The sequence below is a fragment of the Fusarium keratoplasticum genome, chromosome 8 (assembly GCF_025433545.1).
Source record: "Fusarium keratoplasticum isolate Fu6.1 chromosome 8, whole genome shotgun sequence".
Lineage (NCBI taxonomy): Eukaryota > Fungi > Ascomycota > Sordariomycetes > Hypocreales > Nectriaceae > Fusarium > Fusarium keratoplasticum.
In genome coordinates this window covers 1271974-1286900 of record NC_070536.1, presented here as the reverse complement: position 1 = coordinate 1286900, position 14927 = coordinate 1271974, and the positions used below count along the sequence as shown (strand labels likewise).

The following is a 14927-nucleotide window of genomic DNA, read 5'->3' as shown; positions in this document are numbered from 1 at the left end:
CCGGAGGAGAAGGACAGTCAATCTTCGTGGGGTGAAATCTGAGCTGTGGCCGAGGAATTGACAGGAAGAAAAGCCGTTCAATCCCCTCCGTTGGAGTTGAATTGTCGATGTTCACAAGGGGTGGCGTACCCAGGTTTCTCGTCGTCATGAATTGGGAAGCAAACCTTCCCTCGGCTATTGCTTTACGGAATGGAGACTTGCGCTTGCCGTGGACCAATCAGAGCAAGGGTGTTGAAATCAATTTCGACGGCACACTCGGTCGGGATCGGAAGCAGGTGCTCGTGAAAGGCGGATGGATCGGGGAGAAACAGATGATCCGGCTCAGCCGGACATGAGTTTCCGGGGAAAATGGAAATCAAAATAATTTTCAATCTGTGGCTTTGCCGTTCAGCCCCATCGCACAGCCTCAGCTGCCTCCTTCCAAATGAGGACTCGAGCGCGCTGCAGCAGTCGTGCGTGCACCGTGGCTTCTCCTTCTCGAAGGGACAGGGCACTGGAGGGGCTTGCCTTCCAAAAAGAATTAGATTAGATATCGGAGACCCAACAACTTTATTTCTCCGTTCGCGATCCCACTTCTGAGGAGCCAACTCCCTCCAACACCACTAATTTTTTCCTTGATCCCTTCGAAAAGATGTCTTCTCTGTAATTGCCTACCGCTTTAAACCGACTTGACTCTTCGCTCGACAATCTTCTCTCTTGAAGTTATCTCTCGCAACAATTCTTGTCCTCGACGATCCACTCTTCTAGCCCTTCATGGCCGCGCCTTGCAACCGAGTTGCTGCGGCTTCATGGCAATCGCTACTTACTGCTAGAGGTCCGTCGCAGAGCCCATGTGTTTCTACTTGGCCACTCATACTAACTTTCTTTCAGCTTCTTGGCAGCCCTGCTCGCGATTTCGAACCCGGCCGCTCTGTGCTATGGCCTCATGCTTGCGATCGAAACTTTACTCCACATCAGCCGACGCACCAAGATTCTCTTACCATATCGCCTCCTCCTTTATCGCCAAAGACAGACCCTACGATCCTTCCACCCACGTTTTCCACTTCAACCCGTATAATCGAATTCAGCCCCCGCGGAATCGTCGCCCTTCCGCTCGTCCCGAGTCCGGACACGATGCCTTCTTTGTCAGCCGGATCAATGATTCAGGCTCAGTAGCGTTTGGCGTTGCAGATGGTGTTGGAGGCTGGGTGGATTCGGGTGTCGATCCTGCCGACTTTTCTCATGGCTTCTGCGACCACATGGCAGTGGCTGCTCACGAGCACAAGGCGGAGGCTGATCCTCCCTTGACAGCGAGGAAGCTGATGCAAAAGGGATACGATGCGATTTGCGAGGACCGCAGCCTTCGGGCAGGTGGTAGCACTGCGTGTGTTGCTATTGCTGGAGCAGACGGAAACCTGGACGTGGCGAACCTCGGCGATTCCGGTTTCTTACAGCTTCGTCTGAACGCTGTCCATACCTATTCGGAACCCCAGACACACGCTTTCAATACTCCGTTCCAATTATCCCTCGTCCCTCCGAGCGTTGCCGCTCGTATGGCAGCTTTTGGTGGTGCTCAGTTGAGCGACTTGCCCCGAGATGCGGATGTTACACAGCACTCGCTCCGACATGGCGATGTCCTCGTCTTTGCGACTGATGGTGTTCTCGACAACCTTTTTAATCAGGATATTCTTCGGATTGCCAGCCGGGTTCTAGTTCGGAGCGGTGCCTGGGTTATGACTGAAGCCGGGGGTGTCCGTGTGGCTGATGCTCTGGAACCTCTAGTTCAGCTCCCTGAAGCGTCCGAGGAAAAGAAAGAAAGGACACTGACCCTTCAGAGTTTACTCGCGACCGAAATCGTGACAGCCGCGAAGCGAGCCAGTGTCAACACGAAACTCGACGGACCCTTCGCGAAGGAGGTCCACAAGTATTATCCCAACGAAAACTGGCACGGCGGCAAGGTCGATGACATTTGCGTCGTGGTAGCTGTGGTTAATGAAACTTCAGCAGGCTTGAAGAGCAAGTTGTAATTTTTATCTTTATTTTATTTCCGGGAGCGGGTTTATGATAGAGATGGGAACAGCTCATAGAGGCGGGTACGCAAGCACACTGCGATTGGGAACTTGGGATGTTTTGGAGTCAAATGATAGACAGCAGGGAGTGCGTCGCGGTTGATTGATTTACGGGGTTGTATACATGATGGCGCAAGTCGGGTTGCCTATATGTCTTTAATATTAAAAGCACATTCGAGTTCAGATAAGATTATGGGGAGTTTCGGAAGCACTGCTACGCTGCAGACTTTGCTGAGTTCCAGATGTTATGGTCCTGGGTGATTCACTATTGGCTCTAGGCTTGCCGATGTTTACCTCGCGACCCAGATCAAAGAACTCATGATGCCGTCAGGATGGTCAATCGACAACTTGTATTGGTGCTCATGCCACACATAATTAACCTCGTGGCTTTATTGGGTAGATACGACTATAAACTACAAAACAGGTATGTTAAAGTATGTTTGTCCTAAGATTGGGATATGGTATTGGTCGCAGTCCAATGCGACTCTGTGCTTATTGGGGGTTGCCAAGGTTGCAATCAACTTTGTTTGTTGAGTTTTGGGAATATTGCTGTTCTATATGAAAACTATCAGGTGCTACCTAATCTTCAAGTTTCTGAAATTCCCTGATTTCCAAATTGGGTCGCTATGATACATTGTTAACACGAGAATTGTATGTCCATTGAATGCGTTGAATGTGAAGGTGGAAATGCAGGGTAGTTCCAGCAGTCATCCGCACGTGGGACCCAATGATCATGACATCACCAACTCGAAGCAAGTACTCGACTTGTTGCATCTTGGCGCCGGAGATCGGGAAGAAATTCTTCATGATGCTTTATTTCATAGGATTTTACCTGGAAAATGATGGAGATATATGCGGCAAGTTTCTACCCATACTCAATGGATATGATTTTCTAACATCAATATCAAGGCTGGTGCTATTGCAGCATTCACGGTTGACCTGTTGGTCTATCCTCTCGACACCCTCAAGACTCGATATCAGAGCCAAGACTACATTCAAACATATGCTGCCAGTTCGGCGAAGAAGGCACCCGTTTGGCGGGGCCTTTATCAAGGCATTGGAAGTGTAGTGCTTGCTACGCTCCCAGCAGGTCAGTATTCCCAAACACGTACAAGACAAGGTTGCTCATGTTCCCAGCTGGATTATTCTTCTCAACGTACGAGAGTGCGAAACAACTCATTGGCAGCTCAACCTCGTTGCCAGAGCCTCTAGTACACTCATCTGCTTCGGCAATTGCAGAGATGGCGTCTTGTCTAGTCCTCGCCCCTGCAGAGGTCATCAAGCAAAACGCCCAAATGCTACGGGGCGAGACTTCAGGCAAGGGGTCGTCAACGTCTTTACAGGCGTTCCGTCAGCTCACCGGAACCGGGGCATCACGGCGCCTCTTTACAGGCTACACGGCCCTCGTCGCGCGCAACCTTCCATTCACGGCACTTCAGTTCCCCATCTTTGAGCATATGCGCGCACGGGTCTGGGAGTCCCGTGGTGACGACGCCCCGGAGCCAACCCTGGTCGAGACGGGGCTTGTGACGGGGTTAAGCGCGGGAGGCGCCGGATCAGTAGCAGCGTTCCTAACGACACCGAGCGATGTGGTCAAGACGAGGATGATGCTCAGCGCCGGGAGCGAAGGGAATGAAGCCGCGGCCAAGATGGCGGGCAAGAGGGCGAAAAAGGGGGCGTGGACGGTGACGCAGGAGGTGTACCGGGAGAGGGGAGTGCGGGGATTCTTCCGGGGTGCGGCTCTGCGATCGGGGTGGACGATGCTGGGGAGTGGGTTATATCTGGGGACGTACGAGATGGCCAAGGTGTGGTTGAAGAGGAGGAAGCCTGATGAGGAGGAAGCTGGGGAGCCGTGAGAGATGAGATGATGATTGAGACAGAGCCAATTGCATGATATTAGACCATCCAGTCAGCAATAGATGAGAAGCTGCAGAGGCTTGAATGAAAATAGACATGACGGCATGTTCTGCTATCTCGCTGACAATGAGGTCAACAAAGAAGATCTCGGCATGTCGACATTCTCGTGGCTTTTGACGTCTTGCTTGAAACAGCGTGTGCGACAGTCCGAAAGAAGCTCCCTAGCCTCCCCGTCACCGCCTGTAGCGTTGCACTCGTATCGCCCGGAGCCCAACGCATGTATATATACGCCCTACCCCAGACAAGACACACCTTGATGATTTTTTATATCCAGCATCCATGCTGTTTCTGTCTGCGGGTTTGTGTGAGCTGTCGCCATTTTAGCGTCTGGCGCACATGTCAGTGCCGCATCCTGGCCTGCGCTAGTCTTGCATCTTCTGCCCCTGGCATCCAAGTTCCAACACCTGTAGAAACCTTTTTCACTTCCGGCTCGGCGTTGTCTTGGGGCTGCCGAGACCGGGGGAGGAAACGTTATCATTGCTTCTAGCGGTGAAGCTGTAGATTGTCGATTTTTACCCCGGTTCGCTGCATCACGGTGCGGCGTATCATCATGATCTCGCTGTCTCGCGTCATTGGTACAAAGCGAGATCCCGGAGCCGCATCTTAAGTCCCCAAGACAGACTTTTCCCAAGCCATTGAGGAAATTCAAGGCGGTTAGAAGAACCCTTTTGGCTCTGGGACCCATTTTGGAAAACCCTTCCATGTTGGAGATAGAAGCCCAACTGACTCAGGGCTGCAAATTCCGCCGGGCTCGGCCGGAGGCTTGTCTGTCAGTGATTCCGACACGCCCGACCACCCGCACTAACAAGTGGTTGCCGAGAGAAGACCCTTCCTTTGACACTCTTCACCGACCCACACGTGCTGGTTTCTCGTTTTCCCCAGATGGTGTCATTTAGCACGTTATTCCAGGCTCGATGGCCTAAGAGCCCGTAGGAAGGGGCTTGGTGTGACAATAAAAGGCCAATGGCTCGCTGTTGGGGTCGTGGTCCTCGTAGCTGTTCCCATCTTTATCCCCCAATTGCCTCCCGGACTGTATATCTCCCTACCAAGCTTGTACTGCTTGACTGGAACTCGCAAGGTCATCCAGCATAATCATCTTTCAAGCCGTTGCCAAGTCACAATGGCGTCCGTTGACATCCAGACGGCTCCCGGAGCGGAACTCGGCGTGTTCGAAAAGACCGGCACACAAATCGACGTGAGAGAGATCAGCCCGGAACTCGTTCCTAATAGTCGATATTTGATCCAATCCCCATACACCGAGCAGGAACATCTGCTTGACCTGGACACCTTGAACCATGAGAATGCGCTCCTTGCCCGAGCCTTGAGCCGGTTCCGAGTTCTTCGCAATGACTATGCAACAGCACCTTATGTCGACTCTTTCAACTGGCCCGAGGTGCTCGAGGAGGTGAAGCGTCTTACTGTCGAGTCAGGAAAGGGGTTCAAGGAAACCTCTTTCTACATCGTCGCTTTCCGGTCCCGGATCAAGAAGACCACCGAGTACGCTGATCTCGGCCGACTCGACAAAGCAGCCCACGCTGAGGCTGTGGCAAGCGGCGGATTCCTCAAGTAAGCCGAATTCTCGTGTTCATGGGGGTCTTTTGCTAACAGCGACTAGATACTGGTTCGGAGAGCCAGACTCTGAGTTGGCAAACTTGGCGACTTGCATCTGGAGGACGAGAGAAGATGCCAAGAAGGGTGGTACCGGACCGGCTCACCGAAAGGCAGCGGGAGCTACTCGTTCCATGTACGCATTCTGGAGGATTGATCAGCACCGACTCATTATTCGGGATAATGTCGAGTCATGGGAGATTATCCCATGGGAGGAATAATATCTTGGCGCGACAACGGGCGCTACGGCGGGCGCTGGAAGCGACATAGAATGAGGGCGTGTTCTGGTGCTCATATTAAGATTAGAGGAGGTCTGATATCCGGGATTAAGGAGCTTTGGTTTAGCATGAGGGCGAGCATGACACACAAGGGATGGATGGGTCGGAAAAGGTCACAAGGCGTTTGTTGGAAAATCGATGTATATTCGGCATGGGAAATGAGCTATGATAGACGGTTTAGAAAAGATAAAATGTGCTTTCAGATTTGATAAACTAGTAACGGCTGATGATGCTTGAATGTTGAGAGGAAGGGCTAGGTTCTGAGTGAGGTTGACGATTGGCGAGGTGGGGACTATGCAGGAAGTACACGGATTTTCCATAAGAAGGAAGAATCATATGGCATCCGTCAAGTGAGAAATAATATGCTGGTTAAGAAAATGAGCAAATCTTGATACCTGATGAACTGTAGTTGATGGCGATATGATGCAGTTGTTAAGCTCGTCAAGTCCATCGCGGGATATATAATCTGCCGTGCTTCACCGCCCTCATCCCACAACGCCCACAAATCGGTATGCGAAAAGTTTCGATATTCCCACATCCAGCGCCCCGAGGCCTTGCAACACCACCCGCCCACTCACGATCGTAGCGCCGAACCTCTACCCGTCACTCGCGGCCCCGTGAATATCTCTTCCTGAATTTCTGCCAAAATGGGTGACGCTCCCAAAGATGCGCCTTTCCAGGCCGTCCAGGTCGAGGCTCTGGTGAGTTGAAATGCCCCACCTCGAGGCCCCCTCTAGGAGTTGCGAGGAGGCAGAGTTGACCTGTGTCGCTGTGTAGGTCATCATGAAGATTGCCAAGCACTGCTCCTCGGCCTTCCCTTCTATCGCCACCGGCTCGATCGTGGGTATGGACCAGGACGAGCTTCTGGAGATCACCAACACGTTCCCTTTCCCGACCGTCGACCCCGCTACCACCGATGGCCACCAGAACGACGCCTCGGCACTCGCCGCTGCCGCTCCCCGACAGAAGGCCAACATCGCCTACCAGAACGAGATGATCCGACACCTTAAGGAGGTCAACGTGGATGCGAACAACGTCGGCTGGTACACGAGCGCGACCATGGGCAACTTTGTCAACCTGAGCTTCATCGAGAACCAGTTCCACTACCAGAAGGACAACGAGAACACCGTCGCCCTCGTCTACGACGCCAGCAAGAGCTCCCAGGGTAACCTGACCCTGCGGGCGTTCCGCCTCACCCCCGCGTTCATGAACGCTTACAAGGAGAACAAGTTCACCACCGAGAAGTAAGGCGATGTCGGAGCATGACTTTGGGAACAGGTGCTGACTGAAAATAGCTTGCAAAAGACCAAGCTCTCCTTCAAGGACATCCTCGCCGAGGTCCCCATCAACGTCCACAACTCGCACCTCCTCACCACCTTCCTCCACCAGATCCCCTCCGCTCCCGTCAGCGGCGATATTGAGCAGCCTTCGTCGCTCGCCGACCTCGAGCGGGACGGTGTCAAGCCCCCGCTGTACCCCTCCATCGATACCCTTGACCTTGCGATCGATCCCTTCCTCGAGAAGACCTGCGATCTCCTGCTCGAGAGCATTGAGTCGCACTATACCGACCTCAACAACTTCCAGTTCTACCAGCGACAGCTCGGCCGTGAGCAGGCCAAGATCACACAATGGCAGACCAAGCGCAAGGCTGAGAATGCCCAGCGGGCCGCGGCCAAGCAGTCTCTTCTGCCCGAGGACGAGTGGCAGCGGCTGTTCAAGCTTCCCCAGGAGCCCAGCCGGCTGGAGGGTATGCTGAACGCGAAGCAGGTGGAGCAGTACAGCAAGCAGGTGGACGGCTTCACGGCCAACGTCAGTGCCAAGATGTTTGCGGTGAGGGAGAACCTGTTGCCGAAATAGACGGAGGACAGGGGCTCGAAGGGGTTCACGGTGTCTCGAGGGATTTCAGGGATACGAGACGCTCAGTGATGGTTTGCATTGGCGGCGTTCCGGGCAATGTGGAATATAATTGAGTGCTGGTCTAGATTTACAGCGTTGAGAAAGAGAGGAGCACTTGATGAGCACATGATGGACAGACCTGATGTTGCTGGTGATGCCGAGATGTGGTGGGGAGGATACCTGGTTCTGGCCTCTTGTTGACGATCAACAGGAGGTTCATGAGTGATGCCCAAGAAACAAGCTTGAAATGCTTGGAGGCAGATCAACAAAAAAGTACGAATATTGGATAACCAAGACAATGCTTGTCTGGCTTTTATGTGTCTTATGAATGGCAACTTGAAGGGAGCATGTTGCTTGTCTCTGGCCAATCTACAACGGCATGCGTGATGGTCAAGCTGCTTGTTGTCTCTCTTGCGTGGCCATTCAGCTTGTGCCATGCTGGACAGGCACAACGTAGCATCAGGAAAGGCGGTCGGTTTGAGATGATCAGCACCTAGCTCAACAGGAGGGTCGATTGGCCCCCAGCCTCCAACGGCGGCCGGGGATTGACGGTTGCTGTGGGAGGCGGTTCTCGGCTTCCGAGCGGGGAATTCGAGTTGAAGGGAACATCAGGGTCCCCGAGCAGAGCTCTCTAGCTGAGTGGGACGCGGTAATATCGAGGTAGCAACCGAGTTTCAGAGACGGTGATCCAGTCAATGAACGAGAAAACTCAACGTGGTCCCCGATTCGCTAGACCAGAGTCTTTTGCATTGTAACGGATCCGTATTCGTACAATGGATGGCTCCATCTTGTGAGGGAGCTGTCGCTGATGAAAAAGATCCTCTTTTTTTTTTCTGACGGCGGCTTCTCGCAGCTCCACTCCCCGGTGCCTGTCCGCCCCTCAGGTCCCCTCGTCAGCAGTCCAAAGGTACCGCTGGAGGGGCGTTTCCAGGGCGAACCATCCGCCCGTCCACAAGTACCGATGGACAGCGGCGACTTTTTTTGGTTGCATGCCCGTGGTGATTGCCCCGCCTCTTGGTGGTAGGTGGTTTGTTGGTCTCAATGGCAAAGAAAATTCTGCCCCTCATTTTGCCGTTTTCACCGCCCGCCCACCAACCCCTCCCCCTCTCCCCCTCCAATCGAGCAGGAGGTCAAGTCTGAGAAGCCCCGCTCCCATCTTATCTTCTCACCTCGTCCTCAACCTCTTGACCTCTACATATTCCTCCTCCTCCCTTTTCTTCTTCTCTTTTTCTTTCTTCCTCCTCTTCTATTCTCTTTCTTTCCCTCTCATACTCCTCCTCCTCCACCAATTCATCCACAATGTCTGCCCCCGCCCACAAGTTCAAGGTCGCTGACCTCTCCCTGGCCGCCTTTGGCCGCAAGGAGATCGAGCTCGCTGAGAACGAGATGCCCGGTCTCATGCAGACCCGAGCCAAGTACGCTGCCGACCAGCCTCTCGCCGGTGCCCGCATTGCTGGCTGCCTCCACATGACCATCCAGACCGCCGTCCTCATCGAGACCCTGACTGCTCTTGGTGCCGAGGTCACCTGGACCAGCTGCAACATCTTCAGCACCCAGGACCACGCCGCTGCCGCCATTGCCGCCGCCGGTGTCCCCGTCTTCGCCTGGAAGGGTGAGACCGAGGAGGAGTACAACTGGTGCCTCGAGCAGCAGCTCCTTGCCTTCAAGGATGACAAGAAGCTCAACCTCATCCTCGATGACGGTGGTGACCTGACCACCCTCGTCCACAACAAGTACCCTGAGATGCTCAAGGACTGCTACGGTGTCTCTGAGGAGACCACCACCGGTGTCCACCACCTCTACCGCATGCTCAAGGAGAGCAAGCTCCTCGTCCCCGCCATCAACGTCAACGACTCCGTCACCAAGTCCAAGTTCGACAACCTCTACGGCTGCCGTGAGTCCCTTGTCGACGGTATCAAGCGTGCCACCGATGTCATGATTGCTGGCAAGGTCGCCGTTGTTGCTGGTTTCGGTGATGTCGGCAAGGGCTGCGCCATGGCCCTCCACGGCATGGGTGCCCGCGTCCTCGTCACTGAGATTGATCCCATCAACGCCCTCCAGGCCGCTATGGCCGGCTACCAGGTCACCACCATGGAGAAGGCTGCCAAGATTGGTCAGATCTTCGTCACCACCACTGGCTGCCGTGACATTCTCACTGGTGCTCACTTCGAGGCCATGCCCAACGACGCCATTGTCTGCAGTAAGTTTCCCGAAACCTCATATTGAGCTCATCATCTAACATCTCCCAGACATTGGCCACTTCGATATCGAGATTGACGTTGCCTGGCTCAAGGCCAACGCCACCTCCGTCCAGAACATCAAGCCCCAGGTTGACCGCTTCCTCATGCCCAGCGGCCGCCACATCATCCTCCTCGCCGAGGGCCGCCTGGTCAACCTTGGCTGTGCCACCGGCCACTCCTCCTTCGTCATGTCCTGCTCTTTCACCAACCAGGTCCTTGCCCAGATCATGCTGTTCAAGGCCAGCGACAAGGCTTGGGGTGAGAAGTACGTCGAGTTCGCCAAGACTGGCAAGCTCGACGTCGGCGTCTACGTCCTCCCCAAGATCCTCGACGAGGAGGTTGCCCGTCTCCACCTGGACCACTGCCAGGCTGAGCTCAGCACCCTCACCCAGGTCCAGGCTGACTACCTCGGCCTGACCCGCGAGGGTCCCTTCAAGGCCGACATCTACCGCTACTAAGCGGATGTAATCATACCCAAGGATCCTTCAACTGGACTCCTACGTGTAACGAACTTTCCCTCTTCTATCGACACGACAACTGGCAAAATTCTGGTTTCAACAGCATGAACTTGCATGGCATATGGGCTGGGAGAGTTACAAGGACATCTGCAGTTTTTTGATTTTTTCCTCTTCTCTTCTTTGTTTCTGCTTATTCGGGATGCTTCTCTTTCCATCGTGAAGAGGAGATTTCTTCGCAGGGTGCAGGGAGGGGCAAAAAATCTTGCTTTTTCAACAAAATGGCGTTGGCTTTTTTGCTAATCATATGATTCCCCCCTTCGAGATATAAAAAACGGATGATGAATGGATGAAAGGATCCTCGTGATCCACGACGAGACCTCCCCATAGAGATGGAAGGAGATGATGACTCGAGATAGGGCCCGTCAACCGTGGCCAGGACAGAGTAGAACTTCAAAAGAAATTCTTCTCAACAATACTTTGACTACTGCTTCTATGATGCAATGACTTGAACTTTGCCAGGGAAATGATGGTGTTGAGGCTACTGTCTCTTGGTGAACTTGTGTTCTTTCTATTGCTACCATGTCTAGAAGCCACTCCATCCCAATCTATTTGAACAATTCCAACTTTACTGCAAGTTCTTTTGCTCAATGACAATACTCTTGAGTTTCCCCTCGGTAATTGCCAGCCGAACATTGTCAATGGCCCATTCCTCCATGCCCTTCTCCGTCTCGATGGTATAGGTGCCCATGTGCGGAACCAGCAGCACATTCTCATTCGCCAGCAACCCAGGGTGAATCTCAGGTTCTTTCTCAAACACATCCAAGCCCACGCTGGCGACCTGGCCGGATGCGAGGGCGTCTACAAGTGCAGCCTCGTCCATGACTGCGCCGCGGGCTGTGTTGATGATGACGATGCCGGGCTTCATAATGTCGAATTGGGGCTTTGCAATTGTGTGTCGGGTCCTAGGCTAAATTTGTGTAAGATCAGAGAGTGATGTAGTTGTGGTGTTGTGACTTACATTGAGAGGCAAGTTCAGACTCAGGACATCACTCTCCTTCAGCAGTGTCTCAAAGTCGACATACTCAGCACCCTCCTCCAACTCAGGGGAGAGCTGCTGGCGGTTATGATATCGAATATTCATACCAAAGGCACGAGCCTTGCGGGCAACATTGCGACCAATGCCGCCCATGCCTAGAATACCAAGCACCTTGCCCTCGGGGTCGTGGCCCAATGGGGGAGGAGGGCTTCCACGCCACTTTCCAGCGCGGAGGGAAAGGACGGAACTGGAGAGGTTTCGGAGAGCTCCTATAAGTAGCCAGATGGTAATGTCTGCCGTGGCATCGTCTACTGCCGTGGGTGTGTTTGAGACGCGGATGTTGTGGGCTGTGCAGGCGGCCACGTCGATTTGGTCATAACCAGCACCTGGGAAGTTAGTGATGGGACTCGAGTTTGTATGAATCCTGACAGAAGGGATATAGCAAGTCTAAAAGGGGGATGTAACATATAAAATGGAAGGGCGTATATGCGAATCAGGCCTGAGAACCAGGAGCCTCACCATTATGGCAGATAAACTTGAGCGTATCAGGAAGAGCATCAAGCAGCTCTTCGTTAACAAGACCAGTAGTGCTCACAGACGTAAAGTTTCGATAAACAGCAACAACTCCATCGAAAGCCCCGGACTTGGACTCTTCTAGAAAGGCAGCTCGGTCGGCCGACTTGGGCTTGATGATGTCCGCAATGGAGGCTAGTGAATCCCAGGCTTCGTAAGCACTGGGCGAGTTAGCAGTGACTTCCTTTTTGAGTAATCATAGGGGCTTATAGGAGTGCTGTAACTTCTGGGGTACTTACTGCTCGATACCGCCTAGCAGAAGAACCTTGGGCTTGACTGCCATTGTGAGGTGAGGATTGGGCTGGGGAAGCTATCGTGGGGGCTCAAGGTGGGAAATGGGCTTGGCAGAACAGAGATTGATCGGGTATGGGCTATCTCTATGGCTTCACAGTTCGTACTCTGGTAACTCTCTATGTATAGAGAATGATAGAAAAGGTCGGGATCCGAATCAAGATGAGATGCAATGTGACCTTATCTATCCGTACCGCCCGGGGAGCTGTCGATATGGCGGGGTGGACGTGGGGGCGGGGGTGGGGTTTGACAGATCGTCAGAAGGCGCGGTGAGAGAGGCTGAACTATTGATGCCTGATGGGAAGTGTTTTAGGGGGATTGAACCATTGTTTCCTACCTAACCTGCGGAGGTAGAACAAGTTCCGGAGTTGTCAACTCCGCGATGACTTGCCGGCTTAGACGGAAGCGCTATCGACTCGGGACCCCGCGGGTTCCTGCTTTACCGACTGCGTAACTGGGCAGATGTTCAATCTTGTGATATACCCATTGTGAGCTAAGAACAAGCTCCCATAACCGGAACATACATGGCTATATACTATTTTGTTTTCAAACTCATGACTCTAGAAAATCTATGCCGTATAGGTGACGGGCTGACACTCGATATCCTCTCCACACCATGACTCTTACCCCTGACGCCGCTCTTTACATGAGCAATCTCCAAGCACCCAGCAACAGCGCCGCGAAACCGGTGCACACGCCCATCAACCACTGCAGCGTCTGGAACTTGACCTGCTCCAACTTTTCCCTCAGCGCCGCAACCTCCTGCTCAATCTTTGTCTCGGTCTCCTTGATCTTGAGCTCCTGCCCGACGGCCTCCTCGCGGATGCGGCCCTTCTCCAGGTTAAGGTCAAGGCGCACGCTGGCCTGGGTGCGGCTGATCTCGTCGCGCAGGCGGCTGCTGAGCTTGGCGATGTCGTTTGTCAGGCGCTCGTGCGCTGTGCGCGTCGTGTTGGACTCGGTGCTGTCGGCCGAGAGGAGCTCGGAGCGCAGCTTGGCAAAGTCGACTTTCTGGGTGTAGGTTGCTTTGGCGGCGTCTTCGCGGAGGACCATTGTACGGGTGAGATTCTGGATGCTGCAGATGAAGTCAGCAATGGCGCAGACTGAAATGCTCTGGTGTAATATACCTCTCCTCTATAACGTCATTCAAGACCTTCATCATGGCCACTGACTGCTCCTCGGTGAACCCCTCGCTCTGTAACCGCTTGACAAACTTGAGTGTGTCAAAGTGATGATCCCGCTGTCGTACGGCTGTTGCATGGAACGCTCTCTTAAGGATCGGGCTCTCGGCACGGCGAGCGCAGCATCGAGGGACAGCAGAACCAGTCTGGAAGGAGGCAAAGGAGCGTCGCTGGTGACTCGAGACCAAGGGGCGTACAACTTGCGACGGAGGACCCCAGCTGAGGCGCGGGAGAAGGAAGCGAGGGAGCATCTCTGCTGCGGCGACGGTTGGAGCGGCCATGGCTGGTGACTGCAGTGAAGATGGAAAGTTGGAGATTGTGTCTTTTGGCTTGTGACGTGAATGGAGTTGAATTGAGTTGGCGATTGAAACGAGCGGGAAACACCGGCTTTCATTGGTGCCAGGTACTAACGGTCTGCAGCCAATGGGAGGCCGTTTGAGCCATGTGTTTGCCCAATAAGGGAAGATGAAGATGGGCTTGCATTGCAATTGAAGTCACAAACTTGGGTTTTTGATATTATGAAAGACATGGGTATATTCAATGCAGTAGTTTTGTATTAGGCTCTCACCTGGTGTTATATTAAAACTTATCTACCAATTTCTCGTTCTGTTGATGTTGCTGACTATGAATGTCGAAGTGGATGGCAGGGTTCCAGCTCACTGTGGGCTCCCTCCCAATCGCACTCCACGTGTCGCGAGCGCCATACAATCCACCCAGGGCCACGCTTTGGATCGGGATTCAGGTTCTCGATAGTCCAGCCTTTGCTAGTAAGTTTCAGGAATAGATCAAGCCAATTCTAGGCTAAGATGGCAAATTATCCGACAAAGGGATGTCCTCACTTGACCTTCAACATCAACACTCGTGTTGGTCGTATGATACGCGCAAGCTTCAATGGCGAGCGACCCCTATCTCACTCACCTCGGACTGATAGACTTTCCGATCACAAAACATCACCCTGGCCATCGTTTTTATGAATGTGTTTGTAAAATGATACCTTGTTGCTGGCGCTCAGTTGGAAATCTTTCTGCCTGGTTGACCCATGGCACGGAGTTGGCTTTAAAAGCTGTCCGACAACCCAAACAACCGTCCATTCCATTGTCCACCATCTCCAGGTCGAACGACCACTTAAAACCCCTTGTTTATGAATCCTTCTCGCAGTCTGTGCCCAATCTAGATCTAGCAACCAACACGCGTGTCAGAGCGGGACAATTGCTCGCATTCGCTTGGAGATAATCGCTCCCCGGAGTTAACTGAAATCCGAAATCCGACACATACCAAAACACTCACGTCTCCCAACGCAACAACTCGATCGATCGGCTTTCATCACACCCCCAAGCATTCCCAACTCCGAACCTCTTTTTGCCAGACGAAGCCAGGAGATGCATGCGCGGACTTTACCAGAAA

The 14927-nt window shown here is 53.2% G+C and overlaps 7 protein-coding genes across 7 annotated transcripts; 5 read left to right on the top strand and 2 right to left on the bottom strand.

Moving 5' to 3' along the window:
* Nucleotides 1-753: 753 nt before the first annotated feature.
* Nucleotides 754-2006, top strand: NCS57_01022600 (Protein phosphatase; the record flags this gene model as incomplete). Its single annotated transcript, XM_053059976.1, has 2 exons — nucleotides 754-814; nucleotides 871-2006. The coding sequence occupies 2 exons, from the start codon at nucleotides 754-756 to the stop codon at nucleotides 2004-2006; spliced, it is 1197 nt and encodes a 398-aa protein (XP_052910370.1).
* Nucleotides 2007-2887: 881 nt separating this feature from the next.
* On the top strand, nucleotides 2888-3904 carry NCS57_01022500 (uncharacterized protein; the record flags this gene model as incomplete). The annotated part of the gene is made up of 3 exons (XM_053059975.1): nucleotides 2888-2905; nucleotides 2958-3138; nucleotides 3186-3904. 3 exons carry the CDS (start codon nucleotides 2888-2890, stop codon nucleotides 3902-3904), a joined length of 918 nt encoding a protein of 305 aa, XP_052910369.1.
* Nucleotides 3905-5085: 1181 nt separating this feature from the next.
* NCS57_01022400 (uncharacterized protein) lies at nucleotides 5086-5794 on the top strand (the record flags this gene model as incomplete). The annotated part of the gene is made up of 2 exons (XM_053059974.1): nucleotides 5086-5531; nucleotides 5581-5794. The coding sequence occupies 2 exons, from the start codon at nucleotides 5086-5088 to the stop codon at nucleotides 5792-5794; spliced, it is 660 nt and encodes a 219-aa protein (XP_052910368.1).
* Nucleotides 5795-6498: 704 nt separating this feature from the next.
* On the top strand, nucleotides 6499-7708 carry NCS57_01022300 (Eukaryotic translation initiation factor 3 subunit H; the record flags this gene model as incomplete). The annotated part of the gene is made up of 3 exons (XM_053059973.1): nucleotides 6499-6552; nucleotides 6629-7095; nucleotides 7147-7708. The coding sequence occupies 3 exons, from the start codon at nucleotides 6499-6501 to the stop codon at nucleotides 7706-7708; spliced, it is 1083 nt and encodes a 360-aa protein (XP_052910367.1).
* Nucleotides 7709-9046: 1338 nt separating this feature from the next.
* Nucleotides 9047-10445, top strand: NCS57_01022200 (Adenosylhomocysteinase; the record flags this gene model as incomplete). The annotated part of the gene is made up of 2 exons (XM_053059972.1): nucleotides 9047-9947; nucleotides 9997-10445. The coding sequence occupies 2 exons, from the start codon at nucleotides 9047-9049 to the stop codon at nucleotides 10443-10445; spliced, it is 1350 nt and encodes a 449-aa protein (XP_052910366.1).
* Nucleotides 10446-11070: 625 nt separating this feature from the next.
* Nucleotides 11071-12337, bottom strand: NCS57_01022100 (uncharacterized protein; the record flags this gene model as incomplete). The annotated part of the gene is made up of 4 exons (XM_053059971.1): nucleotides 11071-11412; nucleotides 11464-11867; nucleotides 12001-12215; nucleotides 12294-12337. The coding sequence occupies 4 exons, from the start codon at nucleotides 12335-12337 to the stop codon at nucleotides 11071-11073; spliced, it is 1005 nt and encodes a 334-aa protein (XP_052910365.1).
* A 650-nt stretch (nucleotides 12338-12987) lies between these two features.
* Nucleotides 12988-13804, bottom strand: NCS57_01022000 (uncharacterized protein; the record flags this gene model as incomplete). Its single annotated transcript, XM_053059970.1, has 2 exons — nucleotides 12988-13417; nucleotides 13470-13804. 2 exons carry the CDS (start codon nucleotides 13802-13804, stop codon nucleotides 12988-12990), a joined length of 765 nt encoding a protein of 254 aa, XP_052910364.1.
* Nucleotides 13805-14927: the final 1123 nt, after the last annotated feature.